A 16,893-nucleotide genomic window follows, 5' to 3' on the forward strand; every position below is an offset into this window, starting at 1 on the left:
GCTGAGTCCATTCGCTGAGGGACCAAGCCTGGCCCCCTCCCAGAGGCGCTGGGTGGGGTTGCTTCCTCCAGCTCCCTTCTCCCTGCCCCAGACTTCCCGAGGCCCCTGCTACACATTGGAGAAACAGAGAGAAAACATGGTCCTCAGCCTACTGTATTAGCTTTAAAATTTCTTTTTGCATTTGCCATACTAATATTCAAAAAATTCTAACAAGCTGTATTTATGTAAAATAATTCATTCTCACTTCCTTTAATGAACTGTTTAAAGTAACTATGAAGTCTAAGCCTTTTTTTTTATCCTGCATTGTTTCTGAATGTGTGGTCTCTACCAACAACAACAACAAAAGACGAATTACTTTTATTTTCAGGTTCTGATTTTTGTTTTTTGCTTTCTCACTTCTATAAAAGAGCAACAGAATTGGACGTTGGAGGAGTGAGAAACAACAGGGGAGCTTGTTCTTGACACACTGACCTGAGGAGTTGTGGGGCAGAAATGCTCCTTCATCAACTTTCTTTGGCATGCAGCTGAGTCTCAAGCTTAAACTAATCAATTTCTGACTCACAGAGGTCTCTGAGGAAGGGAGAGGGAAGGGACCATGTAGCCTGATAGTCTGCAGGATTCAGTTGCTGGCTTTAGTTCTGGGAAAACTCAGCTTCTCCAATTGGAGCCCTAGTAGCTGTGAGGTGACAGCGTCACAGCATGTGACATCACTGGGACAGCAGCAAGTGGAGTGGGAAAGACGCATGCATGGAGACATGAGAGATTAGTCTTCTTCTGGCTCTTTAAAGGGGACATGGGGGGTGGTGGAAGCAGTTTCTTCATCCATGAGCTCAGTGTTCCTCATTACAATGTGCACTAGAATTGGTTTATCACTGATTCTCAACTCTGGAACCACATTGGGTTAGATTCACCTGTTACACAGCTTTTTTTTTTTTTTTTTTTTTTTTTTTAATAATGTTAACAGCAGACTTGGCTCTAAGAGAGAGCCCTGGCTGCCTTTATTTGTTGGAGAAGAAAAAATAAACGACAGCCAGAAACAAATGGACTGCCTTAAGATTGCAGCCTGACTTCTACCCCCAGTTACACCCTCAAAGGTTGGCTGTAAACCACTGCTCAGGCCCAAGCTTTCTTCAGATACCTGGGGAAGCTTCTTTCTTGGTACGTTCTGAAAATTGGGAAGGAGCAATTCAGCACTTCCCACAAAATAAGTTGGTTTTTCCTCTTCTATCTGATGAAGTTTTGGAGGCCCACTTGAGGGCAGTTTTGTTCTGGGTCTTTCCACATGGATATTTTAGAACATGGAGAGGTCAGAAGTTAAGAGATTTTCTTGTTATTCTTCACTGACATTTTTATTAATATATACTTTTTACTAGCTCAAAATACACTCCATTTCTTGATTTTGATGCACATTTCTATTTTGAAAAACAAATCAGTCTCCCAATGACTCAATTTTCCTTCGCACGGGATGATTCTTCCGTTTTATGGCTAAAGGATTTTGATGATTTCTAAAAAAAAGGAGAAAAATAAAAAACTGTTTCCCTTCTGGAACCTACACTCCTTCTGTCCCTTGAATATCATAAATGGTTCTATAGATATTGCATTTCATTGGTCTGTCATATGTCCAACTGAATTAGCAGTTTAAAAGCTCAGGTTTTGATGAATACTTGTCATATTCATCACTAGTTCTATAGCTGTTCTCAGAAACAAGGACCATGAGACAGAAGAAATGCACGAAATCTGTGGCCTAACAATTCATGGCTTGTGTTCCTGTGGTCATTCTAGTCCCAGGTCATCCCTCATCATCAGTCTCACTGCCCTCTTAATAGCTGGTTAAGCCTTCGGACTTGGGAGATGAGTCGGGTGAGGTGACGACTTTGCTTCTCAGTGATGATGACCGCTGCGTGGGGCAGAGCCACACTGCTGCATGATATGATGTGGCAGCAACAAAATCCAATCTGAGTTCTTCACAACCTTGGGAGCACTTTGGCCATTGTAGACATTCATTATAAGGATAGAACCAAAAATACATGAATTTTTCATTGCAGGGCTTAGCCTGTGTGTACGGTGTCAGGAACGTAACAGGAAAGAAGTAAACTCAGAGACTGCCAAAGTGCAGCCAAAATTTCCAGAGACACAAAGGTGGTGAATATCACAGTTAGTGTTGGAATTCAGCACTTCCCACAAAATAAGTTGGTTGGGGACCCCTAGAAAGAGCTGTTGATTGTAGAATTTCTTTTTGTTACTCATTTTGTGTCTATTTCCTCACAGTTTCTCTGAAACATAATTACCGGATGGAATTTCCACCAGGACCAAACTGTGGGCTGTTGAGTGAGTTAGCCTCAGAAGCCAGCAGGGCATAGTGAACTTTGAAAGGAAAGGCCCAAGCATTTATGGTTACCCCAGTCTTACTTTCATAAAGACCCTCTTCTTTTTTCAGTCTATGGCTGGACAACAGGTCTGTCTTTGGTCATTTGGTCCCTGAATGGTGCACATGAAAGTGCCCAAGGAAAAAGCAAGTATTTTGAGCTTGGAATAGCTAAGATTTTCCTTAGGTCCTTCACTGTCCATTTGCTTCATACTAGGAACACCAGAAAAATAAATAAATATCTTGTTAAAGATAAATATATCACCAATTATAACAGCTCATATTATTATAACAATATTCTGTCACTTTCTGTTTTCAACTATATTTAAGAGACCACCTTAAAAAATAGCCTAATAAATATAGTATTATTTTAGCTTTGATTTGTAAATCCACATTTTGTTTTCTATATAATTTAAGAGATTAATGCTTTAAAAATGATTAGTTTATGTTTTTGGACAATATATAAGGATGGCATTTTGTGACACCAACAACTGAAAGGGGTGAGAACAGAGCTGTAAAAGAGCAGAGTTTTTATGCTATTCAAGTTAAATTGGTTTAAATTCAAATTAGAGTGATAATTTTAGGATGTTAAATATAATCCCCATGGTAACCACAAGGAAAATAGTGGTTATATATCTATATAGTCTATATATATCTAATATATATCCACTATATATATATATATATATATATATAGTCTAATATATATAACCACTATATATATCTAATAGTGGTTATATATCTATAATGTATATATCTAAAATATATACAAAAGGAAATGATTGGAGAATTAAAACCTTTTAGTATAGAAAAGGTCAATTAAACATGAAAGAAGACAGTAATGCAGGAAATGAAGGATAAAAAACTATAAGGCATATAGAAAACAAATAGCAAAATGATGGACGTAATCCCTCTTTATCTGTAATTACTCTAAATGTAAATGGATTAAATTCTACAATCAAATGATAGAGATTGGCAGAATTTATTAAAAAAACAGACAAACAAAAAAAACCCCATGATCCACCTATATGCTGTCTACAAGAGATTTATTTTAAATCCAAAGACACAAATAAACTGTAAGAGAAATGATGGATAAAAATATTTCATGAAAATAGTAACAAAAAGAGAGCATGGGTGGCTATACTAATATCATACAAACTTTAAAATAAAAAAGTTACAAGAGACACAGAAGGACGTTACATATTATTAAAAGGTTCAATATACATATAGAGCAAACTATAATAATTATAAGCATTAATGTACTTAATAACGGACCATGAAAACTTACAAAGCAAAAATTGACAGAACTGAAATGGAAATAAACAGTTCTGCTATAATAGTTAGAGAGTTCAATATCCCATTCTCAATAATGGATAGAAAAATCAGACAGAAAATAAGTAAAGTAATGGAAAATTGAACAATGAAGTAAGCCAACTAGACCTAACAGAACCCTCTGCAAATAACGGCAGCATATACATTCTTCTCAAGGGCACATGGGACGTTTTCCAGGATAGACCATATGATAACCTCAAATTAAGTCTTAATATAAAAAGATAGATAACCTACAAACTACTTTCTCTGACCACAATGGAGGAATTTAGATATCAATAACAGAAGTAAAACTGGAAAATTAACTAACTTGTGGAAATTAAACAACACACTCTTAAATGATCAATAGATCAAGGAAGAAATCACAGGGGAAATTGAAAAATATTTAGAGACCAATGACAATGATAACACAACATACGAAAACTTAAGAGATGCAGCTAAAGCAGTGCTAAGAGGAAATTTATAGGTATTAAATACTTACATGAAGAAAGAGGGAAGATCTCAAATTAAAAATTTAACTTTTTTTCTAATCTAAAGAACTAGAAAAAGGTGAACAAACTGAACCTAAAGATAGCAAAAGGAAGTAAATAATAAAGATTAGAGTAGAAATAAACGAAATAGAGCATAGAAAAACAATAGAGGAAACCAATAAAACTAGAAGTTGGTTGTTTGAAATGATCAACCAAATTAACAAAGCTTTAGCTAGATTGATTAACAAAAAAGAGAGAGAAGATACAGATACTGAAATCAGAAATGAAAATGGGGAGATTACTACTGATTTTTTTTTTTTTAGAAAGAAAAGGATTGTAAGAGAGTACTATGAACAATTGCACACCAACAAATTAGATAACCTAGATGAAATGGACACTTCCTAGAAAGACGAAATCTACCAAGACTAAATCACAGAGAAAATTATTATTGACCTACAATTGGTAATAAGTTTTAATCAGTAATTAAAATTTTCCTGGCAGAAAAAAACAGACTGATGGCTTTACTGGTGAGTTCTACAGCATTTGAAGAACACCAATGCTTCTCAAAATTTTAAAACAATTGAAGAGAAAGAAACACTTCCTAACTCATTTTATGAATCCAGTATTATGCTGACACCAAAGCCACTATAAGAAAGGAAAACTACAGACCAATATTCCTGATGAATATTGACACAAAATTCATCAACAAAATATTAGCAAACTGTATTTAGTAGCACATTAAAAGAATTATACTCCATGACCCTCCATCACCACGTGGAGTTTCTTATCTTCCTAGTTTGAGGTGGTTACTGGTAAACACTGGTAGCTGTTCCCTCATATCTATTCTTCCCTTCTCCTATACTAATAGAAGAACTGCTTATTTTCTGTATACATATTTTCCCAGACTACTCATGGTAATTCCAGCTTCCACTGTGGCTGGATATGGTAATGAGATAACTTAAAATCTATTGTTTATAAGTAGAAGTGATGAGTTCTTTTATTATTATTAATTAAAGTTTACTGGGGTGACGATGGTCAGTGAAGTTACATAGGTTTCAAGTGTACAGTACTATAATACATCATTTATATATCACATTTGTGTGTTCACCACCCAGAGTCTGTTCTTAAAGTAGGGGCCTGTCCTTCTCCAATCTGCTCTTACTACAAATAGGATGGCACAGCCTCTAACACCTTGGGCTGCCACTTACAGCTGACTGAGCATATGGTATCAGTAAGGCTGCTGAGTACCAATCCTTTATGACAAATCTACCCTGCCAGTTGTGGACTACTAATCCTGGAATTTATGAAAGAGAGTAATGTATTTGAATTGTTTATGAGCCATTTTGTTCTATTTCTCACAACTAAATCTAATTCTAACCAAACAATTACTTTAGTATTACTTTGAGAGCAGGGGCCATAGTTTGTAAATAAATTTATCCCAGGAAACAAGCATAGTTTCAGGTACATAATAGATGCTCATCCAATGCTTTTAAATAAATTAAGGCTAGTATTGATAGAACTGGAGGTCAAGGAGTGAAAACAGAATGCATACCATTCAAAAAATATTGGGTGACCTGGAGCCACTGATGAAAAACTCATCATGCGAGGAAAGACCCTGGTCTAGAGACTGCTGAATGGTATGTGGGATGAGGGCCTGACTCTGCAGAATTAAGAGGAACCTATCTTGTCATAGTAATACATTAGAGAATGTATTGTTGGTATGGAAGAGTCAATAGAAAACTCCTATACATTACTGATCTATGAGTATACAAGGTAATCAATGTTGTTGAGGAAGATTATTCTGCCAGATAAGTGATTGTAAACCAAGATATGGTGACACAAACTTCCCTGGTTTCAACTCCAGGATCTACTACTTTTTCATATATAAATTTGAGCACATCCCTCAGTCTTTCTGAAGTTTATGTACTACATATGCAAAGTGGGTATAATAACCCCAAACTTGCAAGATTCTTATACATACCCATAAGGTCAATTATGTAATGCATATGTCACAGAGCTCAGCACAATATAGACTCTTAATACATGATAAGCATTGATTAAATTTTATTTTTATTGGGGAGGTAAAACTTTGGAAGCTGGTAATATCTGCTGTTTTATCACTACCATCACTATCATCAGAGATTAGTGTAGAGGAAGCCCTCTTGGTCTGCTAATGCAATCCTACATTTTGTGCCATAGATAAGTACGGAGTACTTTTACATAAAAGTGCTGATGTACACATGCTTTGATTAACTTTGAGACAGAGAATTTGTAATCTTATTTCTACAGAAAGATTCCTTTGGGTTCGCAGGTTGCCATGGCATCTGGACCCATCATGTTGGTTCCCGTGTGTTTGGTGGAAAACAAGAATGAGCAGTTTTCAGTGAACCAGAAAGCCTTAAAGATTCTTAAGAAGATTTCTCAACCTGTGGTGGTTGTGGCCATCGTTGGGCTGTATCGTACAGGAAAATCCTACTTGATGAACTGTCTTGCGAGAGAAAAGCTTGGTGAGTGAAGTCCTGGGACAGAAGCTATTTGCTTGACTCCAGCTGAATCTCAGCTTCTTACCACTCCTCCAGGATCACATGAAGGGAGATTCCAAATTTCCTATTAAACACATCTTCTAATTGTAATTCTCACCAGAAAAATTGCAACTTGACCTTTTCTGTTTCTAATTCTTTCTCCTATTGTTTCCTCTTCCTGTAAAAGGAAAATCTCCCATACCAGTGCTCTCAAAGCCATTTTTTCTAACTGGCCAGACATTGAGCTCTTAGAGTTAATGTCTCCCACATCATATTTTGCTTTCTCTACTCTCGTATTCTTATTAATAACCAACAAGCTTGAATATCTTTCATCCTAAATATTCTCCCTGGACTCCATATCTCATTGTAACTATCGCTCCCTGTCTCCTTTTTCTTTTCACTCCTTTTCAAGCTAAAATATTTTGTCTTAATTTCCTTTTCTCACTTCTCTTCCCGCCTCTCATTTCAATGGACTCATCTCTGGTTTTAATACCAACAGTCCACCGAATGCTCTTGTTATATTTACTAATCACCTCCATTTTGTATGGTTCAATGGATGTTTCTTTGTGTCCATCTTAGTCCCCTGTTTGGCATCGTATCTCATAGTTGACTTTTCCCTGCTCCTAGAAATTCTTTTCTTTCTTGGCTTCTGAGGCACCACACTCTTCTGGGTCTTTCTATCTCTGTATTTAGTTCTCTTCAGTCTCTCTACTATCCTCCAACTTTTCATCTGGTCAGCTGAATTTCAGGTCACTCCAGGACTTGGCCCTAGAATATTTTCTCTCCTCTCTTTGTACCCTCTCAAAGTGATCTCATCCAATCTCTGGACTTTAAATGTCACTTTTATTCTCATAGCTGTCTAACTGATATTTCTTGCCATAATATCTCTTCTGATATTCAGACTCATTAATTAAATAACCACCTAAGTTTTTTCTTTTTGAAAGTTGTCTAGTTTAAGTTATCATGTTTATAATAAAACATGACCAATCCCCAGTCCTAAGCCCAAATGAAACCAATCTAAACACAGCAAAATAAAAATACACTTTCTGCTTTCTCAAACATTTTCTTCCCAATGATGTCGCCTAAAAACTTATATACCTTACTTCGTTTATCTCCTACATCTAATTTACACATCAGGCCTTTTGTTACTCTTATTAAATACATCTCAAATCTGTTTCTTTCTCTCCATTTTCATTTTACCATTTTTTATTTTTGAGGCTAAGTCAGCCTCATCTTTTGCCTGAAATAATTTTTTTCCTGAAGTGTCTTCCTTGATTCTACTTTGATGCTCTTTAGTAAATTATCTTCAAAACAGTCAAGCCAACTTTAATCTAGTTGCTTTTAAGACCTTCCTTAAGCTTGCATTATACTTACATAAAATCCATATTCCTCGGAGGCCCACTATGACCTAGTCTTTCCTATTTCTCCAAACTCATCTTCCATATTTTCTCCATTACTGGTTATGCTACAGCCATACTAACCTCCTACTTGCCCTTGCAAATTGCAAGCCCTTTCTTATCTCCAGATCTTTGCCCTTGTGGTTCACTCTGCTGCTTCTCCACCCAGCTAGCTCATTTTATTCAAGGTTCTGCACAAATGGCAGTTCTCAAAGAGGTCTTCCCTGACTGTCCTGACTCATGCCGCTCCTCCACTTAAACTTAACACAATGAGAACATATTTTATATATTTATATCTTTAGTTATTTATTATTTTTCTTCTTGTATTAAAATTAAAATCAGTGGAGGGAAAAACCTTACCTGGATTCTTTGCTGATGAATTTCCAGCAACGAAGACAGTGTGTAAAACATAGTAAGCATACAATAAATGCTTCTTTAATTGAATAAGAGAAAAATAAATCAGGATGTTTATCTTTTAGCTCACTATTATTTTTATGTGGCTTTAGTTAGCCTTCATGAAAATTCTAATTAGAGCACCGTACCTTGGTGTTGTAGAATATCTTGTAGACTAGCATATCCAAATCCTACTAGGCACCTGAATATAGTTTAATGTAATAAGAATCTGACACTGGGTACATTTAAAATGTCATAATAAATACAGAGGACAACTTACTGAGTTTCATGGGTAGCAAATGAGAATATAGAAGTTACATCAACCACATATCAACACTTTTTCTTATTTTGGTTCTATGGAAGACTTTCAGAAGTTCTGTTCTCCCTTAACACAGGAAAAAAAAATACTAGGAATACAATGTGATAATATTTCTCTTAGAAAATGTTTTAACTGTTGCTGGGATCCCTTGGATCAGTTGTGGTTCACAGCATCTTCCAAACAAGTGAGAAGTGAGATGCAGCCACAATCTTTTGAGGGTTTAGAAAAGTATGTTTAGTTTTACCCGTTCCTGTCTCCCCATACTCCTCTCCATTAAGACCAGATTTCACCTGGCTGGCTTATAAACTGGTTATAAGTTTTCAGGGTCTTAGCACACATTAGCTCCAAGACTCCAAAGGGCAGGTATTTCTGTCTCTCTTAGCCACTGTTGTATCTCCTGAGCCTTGATCATATCCTCAATACCTAGAACATAACGGGTACTTAATAAGTAACTATTGAATATATTGTCTTGTTTATTCTTCAGACTAGTGAAAGGTCTTCATCTAATTACAATACATTCAGCTAGCTTAACTTCTTTAAGAAGTCATTGTTGAACAGTTAAAAATCAAAGCTTCTTTTGTGCAGCATGCCCTTTCTCTCATCGAATGAGTTGGTAGGCCACATAGACACGAACAGAGATTTCTTTACATTGGGCAATGGAATGAGCATTATGAATAAACTAAACGTATGTGAAAGACTATGACAGCTAAAGGTATGAGTGGTTAGATGATACATGCAGTTGGACATCCTTAAAATGGAGAAAGCACCATGCTGTATCTGAGGGCATTTATAACCCTCTAAGTCTAATTTTGTAGCCCATGGGCTTCTTGGACTATTCGTTGCCACTTTATGTTGCTTTCTCCCTTTCCCTTCAGGTTTCCCTCTGGGCTCCACTGTGCAGTCTGAAACCAAGGGCATTTGGATGTGGTGTGTGCCCCACCCCTCTAAGCCAAGTCACACCCTGGTCCTTCTGGACACCGAGGGCCTGGGTGATGTGGAAAAGGTAAGGCAGGGAGTCACAAACAGGTTCTGTTCATTCTGGATTTTCTCCTAATCTCTTCATGATCATTTGCAATTTAACTGTTGTGATAGATTCCTGAAATATTGAAATCCAGCTATATCAAATGAGGCAAACTTCGGTATCTTTGAAATTCATTTCTAGGTTACATCAGATAATGTGGTTTATTAGATAAGATCTTTTATTTCTGAGTACTGACGAGAATAATTTCATCCATTTTAATAAACCGTTATCGAGAAGCTGAATTAAAGGGTCTCAAACTGAGTTATACACAGTTTATACTATGACGAAATGCTGGCTTCTGCAATAACTTAGGCAACAAAAAAACCAATTTTTCCTTTCTTCAAGGCTCTTCACCGTCCTGCACAGACCTTGCTTTGAGCTTTATTTTCTTTACCTACCTTCTGCTCTGTGTCAGTCAGACCACATAAATCTACTTATTGCCTTCTAATTCTCATTTTGCTTCGGTAGGTCTTTCTACTTTGTATGCTTCTTTCATTTCTACAAGTCCACATTTTAGAAATTCTTTCATATCCAGCACTAAATTTGTAGGGATGTTTCATCTCTCTCTCTCTGTCTCTCTTTCTGTCTCTCTGTCTCTCTGTCTGTCTCTGTCTCTCTGTCTCTCTGTCTGTCTCTGTCTCTCTGTCTCTCTCTCTCTCTCTCTCTCTCTCAAGCACACACACACACACACACTCTTTCTCTAACGCGAATATCTTTTGTTCCCCTCTGATTCGATATTTTTATTGGATATATTGACTATTGTTTTCACTACTAAGTTTCACTATTAATATGTAACCTTTTAAACATATTGTTGTCTTCCTTGTATTTGTTTTTCAAATGTTTGTAAATACCATTAAATAGTCATCTTAAGTGTAACAATTATCACATTTATAATTGCTTCCCTATAACTAAGAAAAATATATCTAACATTTAGTAGTCGTCTATAAATATTGAATTGGCTTTATTTTGAGTATTCCATTGTGACTAGCCTAGTATATATTCTGTAGCTCACTTTCTGTTAAATGAACATAGGATATCGCTTATGAACAACTAATTGCTCAAAGAGCATGCTACTTTTTCTTATACATATTATCCTACTTAATCCCATTTAGAAAAAAAGGACACTTTGAGGAAAGTATTATTACAATTCTGTCATACGTGAAGAAACTGATATCACAAGAAATGTCAATGTAATTGCCAAAGCTGAGATTTTCTTTAATTTTGCTTTCAATGTTGTTTTTTTTGTACCGACATGATACAATCTGAAATAGCAAATGAAAATGATTGAACAAGTAACTGAGTGAGTTTCTGAAGAGAAGACTGGTGCTTTCTCTACTATGTTTTCTAGGGAGATCCTAAGAATGACTCGTGGATCTTCGCGCTGGCCGTGCTTCTGAGCAGCATGTTAGTCTACAACAGCATGGGGACCATCAACCACGATGCCTTGGAGAAACTGCAGTATCCTTCCCAGTTTCATTCAGAAATTGATGGGACTGGAGACCAAATCGCATTCTCCTCCCCTGTGGCTGAGTGGCCTTTGGTGGAGCAGTGGGGACTCAGGGCAAAACATAATGTTTATGATAATTTTTTTATGAGAGACATGTAGGAATGTGGGGAGGAAGTTCCTTTTCCTTAGCTAGGTCCTAGTTATGTGGCAGAGCTCACAGAACTCATCAGGGCAAAGTCCTCCCCTTCCCCAGAAGAAGTAGAAGATTCGTCAGAGTTTGTGAGTTTCTTTCCAGACTTTATCTGGACTGTACGGGATTTCACCCTGGAGCTGAAGTTAAACGGTCGCCCTATCACAGAAGATGAGTACCTGGAGAATGCCTTGAAGCTGATTCCAGGTATCAGAGCACGGCCTGGGCAGTGGATGGTCCAATAGGGGGTGGGAGGTACCAAACACTGTCCATCATCTCTGGGGCTGCATTGTATTTGAGACTAGATTGAGTCCCATAGAAATGGTTACTGAGACTTAGGTTATTCCTTGATAAGTTTTAGTGACTATAGTTAAGCTCACCCAATGAGAGTGGGGCTTAATGTAGAGTGAAGTTGTTTAAAACTAAATTTCACCTAAGATAATTTGTATCTTCACATCCAAATACAATGGATGCTAAAACTGATGAAAGAACAGACACTTGTTTTCCTTATTATGTTTCTCCTGTTTTGTGTTGAGAAAAACAATGATAAGTCTATATAATTGTTAGGCATAAAATCACAATGAAGTATGTATTTCCCTCAGTTCTTACTCTTCTCATGGAGCGAAATAAATTTCTAGTGTGTGGATAGTTGGATCTTCTACAAAAAGTGAAATTTACACCCTAAATAGACATGATAATCTACTATCAGTGCATATGTTTTCATTATTTTTTTAATTGAGGTATAATTGACATACATTATATGAGTTTCACGTGTACAACATAATGATTATATACAGAGGGTGCCAAAAAATGTATACACATTTTAAGAAAGAAAAAAACATTAAAATTGTAATTCTCAATATATACTGATAACAAAAGATGAATACAGTTGACTTCTGCAGTTACAAGAGGTGCTCAAAGTGGTTACCATCAGCATCCAGACACTTTGGATTACGGCGAACTACTGCTTGAGCAACGCTGAGCAATGTATATGTGTCTACTTGTATACATGTTTTTGGCACCCCGGTATATACATACATACATACATACATACATACATACATATATAGTGAAATGATAATGATAAGTCTAGTTAACATTTATCATTATACATAGTTACAGAATTTTTTTCCTTATAATGAAAACTTGTAAGATCTACTCTTTTAGCAACTTTCAAATATGCAATATAGCATTATTAATGATGTCCCAATTCTGTATATTATATCCCCATGACTCATTTATTTTATAACTGGAAGTTTGTACCTTTTGTTCCCTTTTTCCATTTCATAGTGTCCCTTCCCCCAAATATGAGTTTAGCTTGTTTTTTTTTTCACATTCCACATATAAGTGAGATCATACAGTATTTGCCTTTCTCTGTCTGCCTTATTGCACTTAGCATAATGGCCTCTAGGTTAATCCATGTTGTTACAAAGGCAAGATTTCATTATTTCTTATGGCTGAATAATATTCCACATTTTCTTTATCCATTCATCCAACAGTAGACACTTAAGTTGTTTCCATGTCTTGGCTATTGTAAATAATGCTGCAATGATTTTTTTTGAGCAACGTCCATACTGTTTGCCATAATCGCTGTACCAATTTACCAACCAACAATGCACAAGGGTTCCCTTTTCTCCACATCCTTACCAACACTGGTTATTTCTTGTGTTTTTGATAATAGCCTTTTTAACAGGTGTGAGGTGATATCTCATTGGGGTTTTGCTTTGTATATCCCTAGTGATTATTTACATTGAGTGTAGTTTTATATACCTGTTAAGCCATCTGTAAGTCTTCTTTGGAAAAAATGTCTATTCAAATTTTCTGCCCATATTTTAAAATCACATTGGTTTTTTGTTATTGAATTGTATGAGTTCTTTTTATTTTTTTGGATATTAATATCATATCAGTTTTATGGTTTGCAAATATTTTCTCCCATTTCATAGGCTGCATTTTTATTTTGTTGGTGGTTTCCTTTGCTGTTCAGAAGTGTTTTTAGATGGATGTAGGCCCCTCACCCCCAACTCCCCAGTTTATTTTTTCTTTTGTTGCCTTTGCTTTTGGTGTCAAATCCAAAAATCTTTGTCAAGACCCATGTCAAGGAACATACAGTCTATTTTTCTTCTTGGAATTTTATGGTTTCAGGTCTTACACTCAAGTCTTTAATTTTTGTGTATAGTATAAGATATTGGTCCAGTTTTATTCTTTTTGCGTGAACCGGCAACCTTGTTGTTAAGAGCTTGCGCTCTAGCCAGCTGAGCCATCTGGCTGCCCTCTGAATTCATTTTTTAATTGTTAGTTTTTTGGTGGGTTCTTTAGAGTTTTATATATATGTGTATACATATATATACATATATATATTTATCACTATTTATAGTAATAAATATAATCTTGCCAGATAGTGATCACATATATATATCACTATTTGTAGATGACATGATATATATATATATGCATACATATACATATACATATACATATACATATACATATATATATATCATGTCATCTACAAATAGTGATAGTTTTACTTCTTTCTTTCAGTTTGTATGCTTTTTATTATTTTTCTTGTCTGATTGCTGTGGCTAATACATCCAATGCTAATTTGAAAAATAGTGGTGAGAGTAGACATCCTTGTCTTGTTCTCAATCTTAGAAGAAAAGCATACAGCTTTTCACCACTGAGTATGTTAACTGTGGTCTTTTCATATATAGCCTTTATCATGTTGAGGTAAATTCCTTCTATACCCATTTTGTTGAGAGGAGTTTTTTTTTGTTGTTGTTGTTTTAATCATAAATGGATGTTGAATTTTTGGCTTTTTCTGTGTCTATGATGTGGTCATATAATTTTTATCCTTGATTTTGCTGATGTGATGAATCAAATTGCTTTATAGATGTTAAAACAGCCTTGCCTCCCTGTTATAAATTCTACCTGATCATGTGTATGCTTTTAATATATTGTTGAATTTGATTTGCTAGTATTTTGTAGAGAATTTTTGCATCTATGTTCATCAGGACTAATAACTTATAATATTTTAAATTATTATTATTATTATTATTATTATTATTATTATTACTAAGTATCTTTGGTTTTGAATATCAGGGTAATGCTGGCCTCATAGAACAAGTTGGGAAGCATTCCTTCCTCTTCAATGTTTTGGACTAGCTTGAGAAGGATAGGTGCTAAATCTTCTTTGAATGTTTGGTAAAATTTACCTGTGAAGCCATCTGATCCTGGGCTTTTGTTTATTTGGAGTTTTGTTCTGTTTTTTTTTTTTTTCTGCTTTAATTTCATTGCTAAGAATCAATCTGTTCAGATTTTCTGTTCTAGTTTTAGTCTTGGAATATTGTACATTTCTATAAATTTATTCATTTCTTTTACATTGTCCAATTTGTTGGCACATAATTGTTCATAGTATTCTTTAATGATCTTTTATATTTCTGTATTATTGGTGATAATCTCTACTTCCTTTCTAATTTTATATATTTGGGCTCTGTCTTTTTTTTTTTCTTGATGAGTCTTTTTAGAGGTTTGTCAATTTTATATATCATTTCAAAGAATCAGCTCTTAGTTTCCTTGTTATTTTCTATGTCTTTTTAGTCTCTATTTCATTTATTTCTGCTCTGATAGTTGTTATTTCCTTCCTGATACAAATCTGGGCTTTACTTGTTTTTCTTCTAGCTCCTTAAGGTATAAAGTTATGTTGTTTATTTGAGAATTTTCTTATTTATTGAGGTACGCCTATATAGCTATGAACTTTTCTCTTAGAACTGCTTTTGCTGCATCCCATAAATTTTGCAAATTTGTGTTTTCATTTTAATTTGTCTCAAGGTAGTTTTTGATTTCCCTTTTGAATTCCTGTTTGACTCGTTGGTGGTTTAGTAACTTGTTGTTTAATCTCCACGTATTTGTGTTTTTTCCAGTATTCTCTCTGTAGTTGACTTCTAGCTTCATTCTATCATGGTCAGAAAACACGCTTGATATAATTTAAATCTTCTTAAATTTATTGAGTCTTGTTTTGTGGCTCTCTTGTGACTCTCCATAACTCCCTCCAGTCCCTCTTCCAACACTACTTCTTTATGCATGCTCTAGGTTTCAGCCGGTCAGAATTATGTGCAGTTGTATAAACCCACAATCTCCTGGTGCTTTATGTATTTGCATGTTTACGTGGGGCTCTTCCTTTCAGATACCATCTCAACCTGGACAGCACGTACAAATACTTCAAAATTTACATCACCCTCCTCTTTTGCAAATTATCCTAGACTATATGCCCAATGTGAAATGCAGACTTTATTCTGCTGATCTCCCTTGACACTTACTAGATGTGTAACTTTAAGCAAGTTGTATAACCTGCTATGCTTCCTAGTATAACCTGCTAGGCCTCTTAAAGTGAGTCTCTGGAAGGCAGAATATAGATAGGTTTTGGTTTCTTATTCATTCTGCCACCCATTTCTTTTGCTTGGAACATTTAGTCCATTTACATTTAAAGTGATAATTGATAAGTATGTGTTTATTATTGTTTTGTTAATTGTTTGGGGGTGTTTTGTTTTTCTTTTCTGTTCCTTTCTTCTCTTGATCTCTTTGGTTTTGATTTGCTGGTTTTCTTTAGTGTTTTGTTTGGATTCCTTTCTCTTTATTTTTTTGTTTATGGCTTATAGATTTTCGGTATGTGGTTACCATATGTATCGACTTATATCTAAAGCAGTCTATTGTAAGCTTATAGGCATTTACATTCAGATACATTCTAAAAGTACTACATTTTTACTCCCCCTTCCACTATGTTTTTGACCTCATGTTTCAAATTTTTTTGTTCTGTGTTTCCCTTATTTATTGTAGTTATAGTTAATTTTGTCTTTTAAACTTCACATTAGCTTTTTAAGTGGTTGATTGATTCACTGCGTTTATTATGTATTTGCCTTTACCAGCAATATTTTTAACCCTGCATTTCCTTATTTCTGGTCATGGCCTTTTTTTCTTGCATAAAGAAGACCTTTTAACATTTCTGGTAAAGCTGGTTTAGTGGTGGTGAACTATTTTAATATTTGCTAGCCTGGGAATCTCTTCATCTTTCCTTCAATCCAGAAGGATAGTCTTGCCAGATAGAGTATTCTGAATTGTAGGTTCTTTCCCTTCAGCAGCTTAAATATATCTGGCTACCCCCTTCTGGCCCTTGGAGTTGCTGCTAGGAAATCAGCTAATAGCCATATGGGGGTTTCCTTGTGTGTGACTAGTTTCCTTCTTGCTGCATACAAAATTGTCTCTTTATTGTTAACATTTGCCATTTCAACTATAATATCTTTGTGTGGGTTCTTTTGGTTTATCTTGTTTGGAACTCTGTGCTTCCTGGACTTGGATGTCCGCTTCCTTCCCCATGTCAGGAAAGTTTTCAGACATTACATTTTCAAATAAGCTTTCTGTCCCTTTCTCTCGTATCAAGAATCCC

General features: G+C 35.4%; 2 protein-coding genes across 3 annotated transcripts in view; one reads left to right on the top strand and one right to left on the bottom strand.

Annotated features, from left to right (window-relative positions):
* Positions 1-16,893, bottom strand: part of LOC308500549 (uncharacterized protein) — a 158,734-nt gene that overhangs the window by 19,174 nt on the left and 122,667 nt on the right. The window lies entirely within an intron of this gene.
* Positions 1-16,893, top strand: part of LOC308500544 (guanylate-binding protein 6-like) — a 30,676-nt gene that overhangs the window by 705 nt on the left and 13,078 nt on the right. The window contains exons 2-5 of one of the 2 annotated variants that reach the window (XM_081055600.1): positions 6,476-6,671; positions 9,671-9,798; positions 11,165-11,274; positions 11,464-11,660. In XM_081055600.1, the coding sequence (XP_080911726.1) occupies positions 6,482-6,671; positions 9,671-9,798; positions 11,165-11,274; positions 11,464-11,660 (625 nt within the window). In that variant the 5' untranslated portion in view covers positions 6,476-6,481. Of the gene's footprint in view, positions 1-6,453; positions 6,672-9,670; positions 9,799-11,164; positions 11,275-11,463; positions 11,661-16,893 lie in introns of both variants that reach the window. The other variant, XM_081055601.1, reaches the window with a different exon arrangement.

Source organism: Rhinolophus hipposideros, assembly GCF_964194185.1.
Source record: "Rhinolophus hipposideros genome assembly, chromosome: 8".
Lineage (NCBI taxonomy): Eukaryota > Metazoa > Chordata > Mammalia > Chiroptera > Rhinolophidae > Rhinolophus > Rhinolophus hipposideros.